The 17,154-nt window shown below is 43.2% G+C and overlaps 1 protein-coding gene across 14 annotated transcripts in view; it reads right to left on the bottom strand.

The window, feature by feature from the left end:
- Window positions 1-9,029: 9,029 nt before the first annotated feature.
- LOC118573676 (F-box-like/WD repeat-containing protein TBL1X) overlaps window positions 9,030-17,154 on the bottom strand; it is a 158,938-nt gene continuing 150,813 nt past the window's right edge. For 13 of the 14 annotated variants that reach the window (XM_036173967.1, XM_036173970.1, XM_036173962.1 and 10 more), the window contains 3 exons: window positions 16,827-16,992; window positions 13,326-13,427; window positions 11,966-12,366 (listed from right to left, as the gene is read on the bottom strand). In XM_036173967.1, the coding sequence (XP_036029860.1) occupies window positions 12,340-12,366; window positions 13,326-13,427; window positions 16,827-16,992 (295 nt within the window). In that variant the 3' untranslated portion in view covers window positions 11,966-12,339. Of the gene's footprint in view, window positions 12,367-13,325; window positions 13,428-16,826; window positions 16,993-17,154 lie in introns of all 14 variants that reach the window. The other variant, XM_036173975.1, reaches the window with a different exon arrangement.

The following is a 17,154-nucleotide window of genomic DNA, read 5'->3' as shown; positions in this document are numbered from 1 at the left end:
AAATACTTTTACAGCTGACATCACCTTCCAATGTCCAGGGGTTATAGTAAGGATTCTTTAATGTTTGTTTGTTTTTTTGTTTTTACATCCCAACCACAGTTTCCCCTCCCTCTTCTCCCAATCTCTTCCTGTACCTCTTCTCTTGTCTCTCCCTCTTCTCCTTCCAGTCCTTGCTACCCAACCTCCTGTCTTCCCCCTCCCATCCACTCCTCTTCCTCAGTTTCTCTTCAGAAAAAAGGCAGGCCCCCATGGATATCAACGAGCAATGTTATATCAAGTTATAGCAAGTATTCTTACGACATTTACATAAATTTTCCAAGGACTCAAAACCACACCCAAAGAGTCCATGACAGAAAATGGCCAAGTTGGCCTTCTATTTTTCTGTCTTGTTTCATTATTTCATTGGTTGGATTATGGGCTTTTGCTAAATAAAATAATGTTCACTCAATGATTTTGTGAGATCTGAATTTTGACTATTGTTGGCAAAGGTAAATAATAAGTAAACACACTATACATAGAAATGAATGTTAGAGTTCATTGTTCTCTCACATCACCCTCTGAATCCAAGGGAAAAACAAAAGCAGGCCTGTGTCCCCTGTCATGATAATACTACCTTTGTGATGTTTTCCAAATTTCACCTATATGTTACAAGACTCAGCAACAATCAAAGTTTACAGATTTCCTCCTTTCTTCAGCCCATTTAAGCTATTTTTCTCCCCCCCCCCCCGAAGTGTTTTAAATTCTGTGTATCACATCCTTTCATTCCCATATACTACAATATTATTCTCTAAAAATGGGCATTCCTTGCCTGAGCATATCATATCTTTAAAGGCTTAACATTATCCTTTGTTATCAAGCCCCAAACTTCAATCTTGGATTGTTTGGTGACATATTCCTGGCGATGTATATTCTATCTATGCACTCAAGACACTTTTGTCCTCCAATGCTTTTATTATGCAGAGGTAGTACAGGGCTCAGTCAGTAGTGGCTTCTTTCCTCATGGTAACCACAATGCTGCTCAGATAATCCCCTCTCTCTTCAAGGGCCTGTTTTTCCTTGGAGACTTAGACTAGCACCTCCACAGTGCATCATTCACATAATAGTATGTCAAATAGCTTTGTGAGCATGCTCTCCACATAAAGTTTTTGGTGAAACACCTCTGTTTGCAAATACACTTTACTTGCTCAACATGCTTGGCAACCTGTGGGTCTTGTTACAAGGAAGATGGATAGAGGGCAGCTCCAAGCCCTGCCTGCAGCAGAAGTTGCAATACACATTTTGAAAGTGTAAAGGTCCTCCTCTACAACAACATTGTCTCTGTCATACCGTTCCTTTCCTTTATTGCTTCCTTACCCTCCCTTTGATTTTGTTTGTTTGGAGACTGGATCTTACTACACCACACAGAGTGGCCTTAAACCTGTGAAGGATGGATCAAATATGAAGGAAATTTGCACTTATTAAAAGCAGAAAGAAAGTGCTCCATGAAAGAGAAGGGAGAGTGCACCCAATAGGATTATGTGGCGTTCTAAAGGGAGTGTCAATTACTTTTTTCTGTGTGTGTGTGTGTGTGTGTTTTTTTTTTTTTTTTACAATGAGTATATAGCAGTGGTTCACAACCTCTGGGTTGTGACCCCTTTGGAAAACCTCTACCTCCAAAAAATACTTACACTACGATTCATACAGTACCAAAATTATAGCTATGAAGTAGCAACAGAATCATTTTATGGCTGGAGGTCACCACACTAAAAGGAATTGTATTAAAGGGTCACAGCATTAGGAAGGTTGAGAACCACTGGTATATAGGGAGTTTGGTGGCTCTCAATTTACACCTCTAAAGGCTGCTAAGAAACTGCTCCCATTTTCTAACATTGCCCAAAGAGTGTAATTTACAGCAAGGTCAAAAGATAAAGGTTTTTTCCACTAAACAAAGTTGTAAGGTGGATTTATGAGGGGCATCATTTAGGTCTATAACAGTGGAGTGTTATAAACATAAGGTTATAAATAATTTTAGCTCTAAGTAAGCACAGCCAAATTACTGTTCTGACATACTCCATTAAGGTATCTCTGAGTATTCGTCATCTGACCCTAAGTGAGCACAATGTCACCACAATTCCATATCATTCTATCTTGCCTCCATTTGAGATGTGACCTTTTACATATAATAATATCTAGATAATATGACAGTGTATTTGTGCATTATTGACACAAGAACACAGCTCTCACTTTGAAAGGTGTAAGAGATAGTTTATTCTGGAACCAAATATGAGTGACCATAGCCTGCAAATATGGATTCAAATACTATGATCCCAAAGTTTTTATCACTACACAACAAAAGAAAGTAATAGATCATGGCACTTTTTCAAAACAAAACAAAACATGACTGAGAATATCAAGTAGCTGATTTAAAGCAAAGTTTAAAAAAAAACTGTACTATAAGCTTCCTATATTATTTTTGCCTTTGGGTTGGTAGAAGCTAGTAGTCTCTTTGTACATTCCAAAGAAGAATATTAGATCAAACAGAGGTGAGTGATGAATAGTTATTAAGGGAGCTGGACATTGCCCAAAACGATCTGGCTCCGGACATCTAACATCCTAACACTCCACAATCATGGAAATAAGTTCTAACAAGTCACTCAATATTGTAGAGTCTTTAATGGTTATTTTTTCTATCTCTAATCTTCACTTTATCATATTAGTGCCTCAGCATGGTAGTTTTTCAATATATTGTGCCTAGATTCTCCAGCGAAAAGACTATGGTGGTTTGAATGAGAACTATGCTCTATAGGCTAATGTATTTGAACAAAGAGTTGACAGATGTAGCCTTGTTTAGGGAGGTTGTGAAACATCTAGGAGGGGGCAGGCTTCGGGGGTTTACAGCCTTGTCCTGTTTCTGCTCCCTCCCTTTGTTTCCTGTGTGTGTGTATGAAAATATGATCAACGAGCTTCCTCTTCTCCCTGCTTGCTGCCCTGCCTTCCCTACCATTATGGACTCTCCCTTTGGAATCATAAGCCAAAATAAATTCTTCTATAAGTTGTTTGTGGTCATGGTATTTTATCACAGCAACAGAGAAGTAACTAATGATGAAAATGGTACCAAAGGTGGGTTGTTTCTGTGAAGAACCTAACCATGTTATTTTTGGAGAAATGTGAAATACTTTAGAACTTTGGATTTGAAAAACAGTTAAATATTGTAAGCAAAGCTTAACAAGCTCTTCTAGTAGGATTCTGAAAGACAGTAGTGTTAAGAGTAATGTGATAATGGAAGCCCAGCCTCTGAAGTTTCATAGGGGAGCAAGTACTGTACTAGCAAATGGGATAGAAGCTATTTACGTGATGTTTTGGCAAATAGTGTGACCATATTCTTCCAGTACCTGGAGAACTTGCCTTGTGTTAAATTAAAAGGTAGTGAACTTATTTGGCAGAGGAAATTTCACATAACATGTAGTCCATGGCATGGTTAGTATTGATTATTCTTGGAAGAGCTACAACAAAAAAGCAATAAATGGGGCAAAAAATGTACAGTGTGGAGAAGAAAAGAACACTAAGGTGCTTAATGTTATGACAAAGTCATGTGCCAAAGAAGCTGTCATTTTGCAGATTGGGTTATTAAAGGGGCTCTAGGATATCTGCCCAAGGAGGCACTGTGACCTACCCTATAGTCCAAGGAGCTCTGGGACTGGTCACATAGGCACACGGGTCTCTAGGACCTTCCTTTGCTGCTCAATGTGCTCTGGGACTGGTCACATCTATACGAGGGGATTTAGTACTTTTCTCATCTGACCAACCGTCTTTAGGAACTTCTACATATACAGAAGGGCTCAAGCACCTTCCCCATCTGCTTAAAGGGCTCTTGAAACTCCTACACATATTCAAAGGGCTCCATGACTTTTTTCCTATGCTCAAATGCCTCTGGAACCTTCCCTATCTGTCCAATAGGCCCCCGGGATCCTCCAACTCTGCATAAACGTGCTTCAGATCAATCACCTCTCATGAAGGGGGGCTAAGACATTCATCCTCTACTCAAGAGGGAGCTCACTGTTTTATTTCTACCAAAAAGAGCATGAAACATGCTCCCTATGACAAAAGTAGCTTCAGAACTTCCCACATGAGATCAAGAGGGCTTCAAATCTGCCTGTTCTGCTAAAGGGGAGCTCATATCTTTCCTTCTTACAAAAAAGAGCTGACCACTACTTCCCAAGGAAGCCATAAACTTTTTACATCTGCCCAAGGGGCCTTGAAACATTCCATATCTGCCTAAGGAACTCTGAAACCTGCTACATTTGCTCAAGGGGCTTCAGGACCTTCACATCTGCACAACAGGGCTTCAGACATATCTCTTCTCATGCATATGTCTTCAGACATTTCCCCCCTTCCCAAGTGGTCCCCAGACATTCTAATTCTAATATCTGAAGGAGATTGAAACATTACTCCTTTGTACAAGAGGGCTTCAAACCTTCTGTTTGCTTCTGCCAAATGGGGGGCAGGGATCAGGCCTAAGATCTACCACTACTCAAGGGAGCCTTACACCTGCCACATCTGTCCAAAGAGGTCTTAGTCACTCGTCCCTGTTCTACCAAATGGGGCTTGAGACTTTCTCTTTCTGCCCAAGGAGCTTCAAACATTCCATTTAGCAAAAGAGAGTCTTGGGACTTCCCATTCTGCCCAAGAGAGTGGCCAGCAATCTCTTATTAACAATGAGGGCTTCAGAGTATTTTACTCTGGCCTAGAGTACCAAACACCAACCCCCTATACTCATGAAGACCTCAGATCTACCAAGGTATTTACAAACGTCCACCTGCCATCCAACAGAACATGCTCCTCACCAAGCTAAACTAGCATCATCCCCTCCTTCTATCCAAGGAGGACTTAAAGGGGGTGCTGAAATCTGCTCTTTCTTACCTAGAGAGCACCAATCCCTCCCATAACAAACAAGGGGGCCCCAGGCTTGCCCCCTCTCCCATAGGAGACGACAAATATTCCTACATTTTCCAATGCAGCCTTCAAAGGTCCCTGCTGGAAAATGGAATATTGAAACCTATCTTCTGTCCCCAAAGAGCCTACAGACCTTCTCCTTCCAGTCAACAGAGCCTTGGGCTTTCCTACTCTTACAAAGGTGGTATCAGACATAAGTACTTTAATAAATAAATCTGACGCTTTAATAAAAGGGGCCTCAGATTTTTCCACACTGGACAAGGAGGCCTTAGACTTGCCTGTTCTAACAAACTAGGCCTCAAACATACTCTTTGTGACCAAGGGATCACATTCAGAAATTTCTCCTCTGATCAAGCTTGGAGCAGACCTTCAGCTTCTGCCCAAGGGGGCCTCAGACCATCCTCTTCTGCCTAAGAGGGCCTAAGATATTCCCACTTTGTCCAGTGGGGACTTGCAAGGGTCCTACTCAAGAGAGCGTGTCTGTGACCTATTCTCTCTTATGAAGGGAGCTTCAGATCTTCTCTTTCTACCCCAAAGTCCTCAGATGTTTTTCCATTGTTACCAAAGGGACCTCAAACATGCTCCATCTGACCAATGAGGGCTGTACATCTTCCACTTACGGCCAATGGAGAATTGAGACCTATGTCTACCCAAGGGGACCTCAGACCTTCCTCAATGAACCAAAGAGGCCTCATACCTATCCTTTCAGAACTAGCAGAATTCAGATCTTTGACTTCTGCCAACAAGGCATTAGACATGCCACCAAGGATCAAAAGCCAAGAGATCTAACCAGTCTGAGCAAGGGAGCGAGCCTATGACCCACTCCTTCTACTTAGTAGGGTCTCAGACCTGACACAACTAACCAAAGGAGCCTCATACACTCCACCTGTATGCAAGAGGGCCTCAACCTCCCCTTCAGCCCAAGATGGCTTCAAATATGGCCCCTCTAACCAAGTGGGCCTCAGAATATTCTACTCTCTTCAAGCAAGCCTCAAACATTCTCTCTCTGAATGGGAAGACCTCAAAACTCTTTCCAAGACTTTAGAGTTTCTCTCAGCACAGGGGCTCCAGAACCCCTACTTCTGCACAAGAGAACTTGAGACCTAGCTCCTCTTACCAAGGGACTCTGAAAGTGTTGGGGGTACCACTTATGCACAAGAGATCTTTCGACCTACTCTATTAACCAAAGGGGCCTTAGACCTTTCCTATCTGCCAAAAGCAGCCTCATATCTACTCCCTGTAACCTAACACCTTCATGTTTTGCCTAAAGGAAGCCTATGAACTCTCTCCTTTAACCAAGTAGACTTCAGATATTCCCTTTCTGTACAAGGCCTGAGACATGGCCCTCTGATGATGTGGGCTACTGACCTGGCCCTGTGACCAAAGAGACCTACAGTCTCTGCTCAAGGGTGCCTCCGACATCCCCCACATGACCAAGAAGGCTTAAGAGCCTTCTGTCCATGAGAGTCTCATTTCTACTCCTTCAACTAAGAGGGCCTTAAATTTTCCACTCTGAACTGGGTGGCCAGGAAAATACACCTGTACCCAAAGGGACCTCAGAGAACTCTGGATTGAGGTCCCATGGCAAAAGAGTAAAAAGCCTAGCATGGAACCTATGCCATCTACATTCAAATTGGTCATGGGAAGTGGAGAGGCCACATCCTTCATGACAACACCCATACCACTTATTATAAGCTTAAGGGGAACATGGAACAAAGGACTGCCATTGAGCTTGTTATAAGAATGTTCAAATTGCCACTAGTCCTTCAATGGAGTTCCCCAAGATTTGGAAACTGGTAAGGGAGTGCCTGCCCTTTTTACATTGTGCAAATCACCCTGGGACATTCACCCTCTTTAAAGGTCTTGGACCTTCCTGCTCTGTCCTACTCTGCCTAACACTTTCCCCTAAGACCTTCCCCTTACTGATGAAGGGGATCTCCCACCTAATAGTTCTACTAGACAATGGAGCCGTAAGAATCTCTTTCTGAACAAGCCCAGGGTTTAAAATGAAGAGTCTGGAGCCCTAGTTATCTGCCTTCAAGCCAGTCATAAGAAATGGAATGGCCTGCCCATATTGGGACAGATAAACACAAAGTAGAGGAGGCAATCTAGCCAGGGACAGCCTTATAACCTGCTCAAAGAATGCTGAGACTGGTGAATGGTCTCCTCTAGATGGATATTCTAAACTGCAAAGAGACGGAACCTGCTGAATCAGTGCTGGCAACTGCTTCCATGGTACAGGTGCAGGGTACATTCCATTTCCCTTCCATCCTTGCCTATATGGGATGTTCCCCTTCTGCCCATGGGGGTACAGACCTTTACCTTTGACCAATTGAACTGCAGAATTTTCCACTCTCACAAGAGAATCCTGGTGCTTCCTCTATTCCCAAGGGCCCTTACTCCTTCCCCTTAATTGAAGGGAATGTCAGAACTCGCTCCTAGACCAAATTCCGCCTCAGATCTTACTTACTTGTCCGGGGGAGGGGGGGTCTTAAACATTTATTTTGTGTAAAGAGGCCTCACACCTTATCAAGTGGGCCTCAGACCAAGGGGAATTTAAACCATTCCCTCCGCACAAGAGAACAGAGGTGGGGGCTATGATCTATCGACTTCGACTAAGAGGATTTCTGACAGTCCATTTTTGCTCAAGGAGGTCTGGAACATGCCATTCTGGTAAAGGGCCTCTGTGAACAATGGGGTCTCAGACCTACCCCTCTGGTGATGGAGGCTTTAAAACTCACACCTGTTCCATTCAACAAAGATGGCCTTAGAGCATCCCTGTCTTTGCAAGGTAGCTAGGTAAATGCTCTTGAGACCTCAGACCTGGCCATCTGCCTTCATGGTGGTTATTAGAAATGAAATGTTCTCATCTTTCACTCATAGACCCGAACAACTGAGCATTCTTCTGGAAACATCACAGGTTGGGACAAGCACTCATTCTGTTGTTTCCTGGTCTAAAGATTCCATGAAACCTATGGCTATCTGGAACTGGGAAATGCTGGAAGCCAATGTGCTAGTGCTGGGCCCTTTCTGTACTGTATAAGGTCACCTAATCTGCCAATTCAGCTGGGGACTTTGCCCCTCTGGCCAAGGAAATTCAGAATGTCCTCCTTCCCCCGAGTTCTCAGAACTTGTCTTTGACAAAGTTGTGTCCAGGCCAACTGCTTCTCAAGAGACACAACATTCCCCATCTGATAAAGGTGCCACCAGAACTACCCCTGGGTCAGAGTTGGCTTCATTCCTTCTTCTCTAACAAGGTGAACTCAAGACACCCCCTCCCCCAAGGGGGTATATAACTGCTTTCTTCGACCAAGGGGAACTTTTTCTTATGCCCCTAAGGTAATATATGTGTCCCTCTGATTCAGTGAGCATCAAACCTTGCCCATTACTCCATGGGCTTCAGACCATTCCTTCATGTGCGGGGGGGGGGGGGGAAGACCTAACCTTGAACTAAAAGGGTCTTAAATCTTCCTCTCATGACCTAGTCAGTCAGCACCTATGACACAAACAACTTCAGAACATTCTGGCCAAAGATATGGCCATTCTGTACTGTGATAAAGAACTGGAACATGGGAGGACGTCCCTAGCCAAGAGGTACTACCCAGTGTTCCTCCACTGCACGAGATATCCTGGATTATTCACTTTTAACCCAACAGGATCTGGGACCTTTCTGCTCTACCCTACTATCTGACACTTTCCACTGGGGCACCAGACCTTTTCTTTCTGCTGAAGGGGGCTTCATACCTACTCATCTGATCCAAGTGTCTCAGATCTTTACCTTCATTCAAGTAAGTTTCAGATATTCCTCTATGATGGCCTTACATTGGGAGGTTGTGGGGCCTAGGTGGTTGACTGAGATGTTGGGCTTGTGGTTTTAAGCTTGTGCCACCTACTGATCTATAGATACATAAGCATGTCATCTCATACTCTTGCCACCACAGATGGGCCAAGACCACCACAACCTCTCTACCACGATGAACTGTGCCTTCTTAAACCAAGTGCCAAAATTAGTCTTTCTTCTCTAAAGTTTTTTGTCAGGTATCAGAGATACCAAGCAAGATGAAACAAACAAAAAGAAAAACACAGTCACTATGTTCTCTAATATCAAAATAGAGCAATTTATTCAAGACACTGAATATGATCTGTTGATTCTCTCTTGAAACAAATGAGCTACAACACACAAGGTGATTCTTTTTTTCTTCTTGAAGAGCGTGAGGGGTGAGTGGGAGTGGGGGATAGAGGACAGAAAGGGAGGGGGAGTTTTGATGGTGCTTAACAGAATGTGGAAAATGCCGAAAGAGGACCATGTCTGGCTGTACGTCTGACACAGACAATAAAAACTGCACAAGCCAGAATTCAAAACTTCAGTGAGCTGCGGAACAGACATTTATGCATTTGACAAGAAACAGAATGGAAAGGTAGAACGAAAGGTTTGAAAAGGGAAAAGCAACAAGGAACAAAGCAGATCCTTACATGTGACAAAGTGCACTTCACTTGGCTCCATGATCTATTTCTTAGAACAAAAAGTCAAGTCCTATGGTGTTGAATGGGGTCAGAGAGTTGAACCTTGTTATGTCCATCTGGCCCTTCGGTCCTTTACAGGCCACATCCTGGATGTGCTGGGAATGGGGTGTGGTTACTTCCAACTCCAGGGAAAACACCTGCAAAGGCTGCTATGTCACTACACTGCTTTCAAGATTGAATTTGGTCACAAGACTTTAACCATTCCTCACAATGTTTTAGGAGTTATAAACAATGTTAGGTAACAGCATTACACATGGGCCACCCCTTCACCACAAAGATGATGCATCTGCCCTGTGATAGCAGGGCAAATGATGGCATCCAAATGCTGGCCGCTTTAGAAACAGCTGTAGATTTTACTGTTTATGGGGATGGACTTCAGGGGTGTGGGCTGCATTCTTCTGCTTGGTCCCCTTGTGGCCAGCACTAAATTCCTGTCCATGTTTTGCTGTAAGGCCAGGGAAGTGAATGATCTTTAGGTTTCTTCTTGTGTAGATTGAACCTTTTTGTCCTAGTCTCACAGCCATTGACTCCAAAATAATAATTCGTATGTGTCTTAGATTCACCTGGGGTGTGTGTGCCCTGGACACCCAGAGATTGTCTAATGAACCCCTTATGTGCCATTTACCCAATCACCATCGTATAGCAATGTGGAACTGCCAAACGAAAGCCATGCCCTTACAACACGCTGACTTTTAACAGCTGATCTTCTACAGAGATGAACACAATTTGATTTGGGGAACAAAGATGGGATTTAGCTGGACTTCCAAAATTATATTCTAAAGCTAAAGCAGTCTCAGGGCAGGAAACATCATTCCACTTATGCAGAGACATCTGCTAGAATCAAATTCTCCACAGAACTCGGGCTTTCTTTGCTAAATGTTTAGATGCCAGAGTCCAAACACACAGCTCAACTCAATAACACAACACTTGGATTTGGAGGGCTCACATAATGTACATGTCAAAGTGGAGGCAGATACACAATTCCTCGTCTTGGTCTTAACAGTTGTCTGTTGTGTAGGAAGTACCTCACCTCCCTGCTGGCTGATTTCTGGCTCCATATATGGATACTTTCCTCTAAGTAACACTTATCTCAGCTGTAGACTGGACCCTGCATACTGCCACTTGCAGCCCCATTGACTTGGCCCAGCCCCCTTCTGGTCTGTCCCCCTTTACTAATTAAAACAACCAAGTCAGTGTCAAGTTATAACAAGAAGCAAACAAAGGTCACCTGATTCAGTGATGGCAAACTTTACCAGGCACACAACGCCTTATTTAGTTTTTTAAAAAATTGTAAAAGAAAAAAATTTCTTTCTTTTCCTCATTTTCTTTAAAGCTTTGTCCTAATCTTCTGTAAGAGAAATTGTGAAGTGGGCAGAAATGATTTATGACATTCTACCTGGGTCATAATTCATTTTTAGGATTCCAAGTCTCCCTTGATACTCATTGTCTTCACGAGACTGAGTGACACTGAGGCCTTTGGGTCGGTTTTGCAAGATTCACCAAGCGTGCTCTTGATAAAGTGCCCATTTGTAGCTACACTGCTGTGAGAAAGAAGTAGCTGGCAGGTGCCATGGAGCCACACTGGTGGTCAGGGTGGCTTCTTCACTGTGTTCCTATTGGCTGCTGAAGTAAATGTGCATCAAACAGTTTGGCATTCTGCTTAGTGCCAAACCAGTGGGCTCTTCCCCACCAGCTGCCAAAATAATCCCCTTGTTCTTCCATAGGACGCTTCCCAATCCACGGTTTTCCTAACTGCCTTTCGTGAAGCTGAAGGGAAAGGGGTAATTAGACACCTCAGACTCTGCTAGTGTCTTCTTAGTCTCTTAAATATGAATTTCACAAAACTCTCTATGTCTGATGGCCATTTTAGGATTTTAAAGTCATTTTAACATAAAAATATTTTTTTCAAAAAATACTCCAGGTTCTTTCTCTTATAAGTCTTTTTTTTTTTTCTGTAAAAAGTCCCCTCCCTGCCTTCTTACATAAAGCACTTACTATGCTCTGAAAGTGCCTTTGGGACCTAATGTGAAGCAACTATGAGAAGTAAGCGATGGGGAGGGGTGGGACGAGAGGGAAGGAGAGTGCTGTCCATCAAAGATTTGTTGTGTGCATGTGGCCATATCTACGCAGAACTTCTTTAAAAGTGAGACCACACCAGAGCAAGGACATCAGAGGAAGGAGTGGGGGACAACAAGGGAGGACAGAAAGAATAAGCCAAAAACATTTTCCATCTGAGGTGGGAGGCCCCCAGACCACAGAATTTTAGCAGATAGAAAAACCACCAAAGAAGGTTCTAGAAAATACAGCGTTGGGATTACAAAGTCACACATTTCATTGGTACAAACTGGTCTTTTGGAGAGCAACTGTAGTATCCAAATTGTTAGGAGGGAAATACCATAAGGGGGAGGTTTTTCCTCCCTTTTGGTTTATCACAGCGTTTTTCTTTTTTTGTTTTTGTTTTTTTGTTTGTTTTTCTTTTTTTTTTTAACCTTTTCTTTCTTTCTTTTTTTTTTTTTTGGCACAGCTTTATGTTCTTCCTTCCCTGTTCAGTCATTAGAGCCTGTTCTGGATGGAAACCAAACCATGCACCATGTAGCTGATGGCTTCATCCTTCCCCAGCTGAACATTCTAGGTGGAAACCATATTCCTGTGATATAACAATGTGTATGACTTTGTATTTGTTTGTGTTTTAAACTTCTGGATGCAGATTGGGGTGGGGGCGGAGGTGGGGGGGGGGAATCCTGTGGCCAGGGACAGGTGATTTCCAAGTAGACTCGAACAAGTCAAGTTCACACAGTTTGGAGCCCATCATAGGAAGGATGCTGCAATCCCACACATTCACTGCTGGTCCATTAGAATGGTTTTGTTTTCTACATTTTGTGTTTACTTTCGGAGATCTAAAACACAGACCTGGAATGAAAGATAAAGTGTCTGTTACTCTGAGAGATAACATCAGGTGCCTTCAAACAGATGCTGGCAAGACACAGCCTAGCCACCAACTTCATGCTTGTAAAGTGTTAGTGGAAGTCAAGAAGAGATAGAAACCCTATACACAGGCTAGTTTCTGAACATCACAACAACCAAACTCTAGCAAAGAGCAGGCAAGTGAAAAGCGTGGCCATGGACCATTGCAGGAACTCACAGAGTGACTGAGGTCACCAGCAGCGGTCACAGACGGATGTCCACATGGTGGAGCAGATAACAAAAGACCTCAGGCCACACTAGTGACTCAGTCCATTAGCCAGAATGCCCCTCACCTTAGAGTTATTGCAACCTCAAGTTCAGAGTCAAATTAAACATTACATATGTTAATGGACCACAATGAGATCCACAGAAACAAGGAGGCCTGTCTGATGAAAGCTATGTCTTGTCATGATGACGTCTGGCCAGAACATTCACATGGCAATGGAATAGGAGCAAGTTTCTCAGGCTCTATACTAATGGTATTTATGACCAGATATTTCTTGGCCATAGTGGGGCATCCATAGCATTATAAGAGGCTTCCCAGCATCTCTGGACTCTACCAGTGAAATGTCAATGGCACCCTGGATCAAAGTAGTGACAACCTAATATGACTGCAGATATTCCTTAATATTCTGAGGTACACACATGTGTGCAGAGTCACTACAGCTAAGAGTAAACAAGTTCATTGACATTCTGGGGCAAAGAAATGCTATTTTCAACCCAAACAGAAGCCTCCTTCATACAGGCATGCCTGCCACTCACACATGGTATGTGGTAAGCATCTGTTAGTTGACAAGGCTCAGCAGGACAGGGAAGCCTCACAAGGCCTTTGGAAGCACCTAGGTTGGATCAAGGATCAGCTGCCCTGCACCCCTAACTCCCAGTAGATCAGAGGCGTCACTTACAGAGCCATCAGATGCACTGGCACCCACTTTGTCTCCTCGAGCATTCCAGCACACCTCAAATATACCGCCTGTGCCTCGGTAGCTGTGGACGAGACTTCCACTCTGAAAAGCAAAGCATTTGTCATGATAACTCAGAGGAGCCCCCTCAAAATGACAGCAGTAAAAGGGGCTACTCTTCCTCCAAAAACCTCTATCTGATCAAGCTTTCAAGCATACAAAAGTTAAAGGAAGTTCCATAAACATCAATCTATTGTCACCCACAGAACCGCCACCACATTTTAGCTAAAGCCATGGCCATGCCCAGCAATGCCTCATGGTACTCGGGAGCATGAGACAGTGGGTTTTCATGAGATGATACATACCGGCCAGAGGGGGAGCTTTAACTCATGACCTCCTCTTGACCTTTTTCTTTCTATCCACCCTTCAGCGCTGGATATGAAATCTGGGGCATCAGATTTCATATCCTTCCCTGCTTTTCCCCCAGCAGCATTGCTAAGATGTTCTTCAGCCTCTGTGACTACCCAAGCACCAGCTTACTAAGCCATTCTTTCTAGTCTCCTTCCATTGGGGCTGAGGTCTTTCTACCTGCTCCAGCCCTTACCTAGTTTCTGTTCTGATTATTATCAAACTACACCTCATTTTGTCTCCTCCACAGAGCATTTGAGTGAGCACACCCCCAGCCCACCAGCAATTAGACAACTAAATGTATTAGCATGTCATGAAGTTAAAATTCCCATCAATTTGGATATGTAGTTTGAAAGAATGAATATACACACTCGTATTATGGTATTTGTTAGTGACTGGCTTGGTATGTGTCATGAGATGTAGGAACCTGAGGTTTCTCAAGACTTGAATAATCCTTCAGTTCAGTGAAGTGTCTTTATAAGACATGTATGAGAGATCACTGTAATTGTGAATCCTGGGTTGTCAACTTGACTATATCTGGAATCAACTAAAACCCAAGCATCTGGGACATGCCTGAGAAACAATTTCTTGATTGGATCATTTGAAGTGGGAAGATCCACATTAAAAAACAAACCATGGAAGATGGAAGCTTCTGCTGTTAGATTGCTTGCCCTCACAGGTAAGTTCATCTGTCCTGCTGCTAAGGCATATTTAGCTGGTGGTAGAGTCTACATCTTCAGAATTCTAATGTAGACTGAAAACCAGCTGAGACATCCAGCCTTATGGACTGAACACCTACCAGATTCTTGGCCTTTATTTGTGATCAGACAGTCATTGTTGGACTAGCCAGATCATGACCTATAAAAGCCACTCTAACAAATCACTTTTTTTTTTTTTTTTTTTTTTTTGGTTTTTCGAGACAGGGTTTCTCTGTGTAGCTTTGCGCCTTTCCTGGAACTCACTTGGTAGCCAGGCTGGCCTCAAACTCACAGAGGTCCTCCTGCCTCTGCCTCCCGAGTGCTGGGATTAAAGTAAAGGCGTGCACTACCACCGCCGGCACAAATCACCTTTTGATACAGCTTCATTCTATCAGTTATATTCCTCCATAGAACCATGACTTATACAGTCACTAACCCCAGTGGCCACCAACTTTTCATTAGTTCTTATCCATAGCAATAAAGTGTCCTTGCCTTACATATATTTACTTGTTATATATATATATTTACCATTATCAAGCTATAGCAAGTGTTAGCAAAGCATAATGAAAAATGCATTTAGAGAAATATACTTCCTGTTTACATAGAAAAATAAAGGGTAATATACATTGTGACTATGGACAACAGCAAGCCAACAGTGTTATATATGCTTATAATAAACGAATCAATATAAGCTCTATGATGTCTCAAAATAATTAACTCCCTGCTCCCTTCAATATGGAACAAGATACCATTGGACTTTTCCAGTATTACCCCCCAAAACACACATACACCCAAACCCCACAATATAAAAAGCCTGCCTGCAATCCTAGCTACTCCAGAGGCTGAAGAAGGATTTCAAGTTTGAAGCCAACCTGGGCTGTACAGTGAGTGAGTTCTAGGGCCCTGGATTCAATTGCCAGTATTAAAAAAGAAAGAAAAGGAAGGATGGAAGAAAGAAAAGGGAGGAACAGAGGGACGGGGAGGGAGAAGAAAAAGAAAAAAGGAAGAAAGAGAATAAGAAAACCAAAAAAATCTAACAACTATTCCTATAATATGCATATTGTATTGTACTGGGTGTTGTGAGTTACCTAGTAAATGTATATGTGCATTGGTTCTACATACATACTATGCCATCTTAGAAAAGTAAATTGGGCTCCACAGATTCTGGTATCCACAGGGGGGCCTGGAGTCATCCCCTCAAAGATATTAAGGAGCACCTTCATTTTCATCTTATTGTCACCTTCAAAGTGAGCTATCACTAGCAAAATCTGTTCTCTCTATATGAGTATGTATTCCTACACATTTTTACCTTTTGTTCTGTTGCTTCTTGATAATACAACCCAGGCTAGCTTCAATCCTGATCCTCCTGCCTCCACCTTTACAGTGTCAGGAGACATGTTGCTAACTTTGGGTTATGCCCCTGAAATGCCTGTGGAATCCTGGAACATGGCTTATTTACTGCCTCCCTTGACACAAGAGGGCATGAAACGAACTTAAGAATTCAAATCCTTCTAAATGTCAACCAACCAAAAAGGAATGAGAAAGGTGAATTACATGAATTTGAGGCAGTGAATCCTCCTGAGTTCAAACAAATTGGCTCCTTATTTTCAGTAACTTAACCTAACTACTTCTCAATCGGAAAGATGACCAAGGGCTGAGATGTAGCTCAGGCCTGCTGCCTCCAAGGCTCTACGTTGCTTTCCCAGCACCAAAAAGAAAACAAAGAACTGCCCAGTATAACACTTCCTCCCAGGCTACCCCATTAGTTCTCATCCACTTCTACTTCTGATAGTGCAAATTCTCTCATCTCTGTAAGGCCAGAGATATCCCCAGTGGCTATACAGACTCCAACCCCTTCCCTTTTCAGTTCCTGCTAAAAGAACAATCGTAGACAATTCATAGACCCTGTATTAAACAAATAACACGTTCAATTGTGAAACCTCCAAGCCTTATATTCCTTTATGCTCTGAGTTGCTCAACAGTGGACAGGAGGAAGATCAAGCTGGTTATCTTGCAATGTCTCCCTGGGAAGGTTTTATGAAAGGCCACCCACAGGACCTTCCCACAAAGAGGAGCATTTCTAAGGTGACGAAACTAGGTCATGCTTTTTCTCCAGCATGAAGTAGGTCCCTGCCAGGAGAAGACAGCGGAAGACCGTGGTTCCTCCAAGAGAGAATGCTCCCAAGATGACAAGCTGAAAGAGTCCAGAGGACTCCAGGTTTGTAGGCAGGTGGGAAGACCCCACATCACTGGGGTACACACAGCAGACCACACAGAATCTGCACTCTCCATGGGGAGGCTCCACTCACTCCTGAGATAACTCATTTCCCCAGCCCTCTTGGCAGCCCAGAAACATGCCTTTCAGGAAGGATTCAGCCACAGGAAGTCAAGACATTACCTGAGTATTCCAGATATGGACACACTTGTCAAAGGACCCGCTGGCCAAATATTTCCCATCAGGGCTGAACGCCACACTGTAGACAGGCTCCTGATGCTTGGTCAGTGTGTGGATGCAAACACCTCGTTCCACATCCCACAGTCGAACCGTAGAATCAAATGAAGCACTAGGGAGACAGCAGGGAAAACCACCACAGAAATGGGTTGGCTTTTTAAGATCTCTATGATGTAACTGTAAACTGTCTTTTAGCTGTATTTGAAACATATTTGAATTTGCTTCAAGTGACTATTCTAGTGAGCCTTTTCTCTCCAGAGAAAAGTAAAGCTGC

The sequence above is a fragment of the Onychomys torridus genome, chromosome X, assembly GCF_903995425.1.
Source record: "Onychomys torridus chromosome X, mOncTor1.1, whole genome shotgun sequence".
In the NCBI taxonomy this organism is placed as follows: domain Eukaryota; kingdom Metazoa; phylum Chordata; class Mammalia; order Rodentia; family Cricetidae; genus Onychomys; species Onychomys torridus.
Note: the sequence above shows the minus strand (reverse complement) of the source record. Positions and strands in the feature narration are given on the sequence as shown.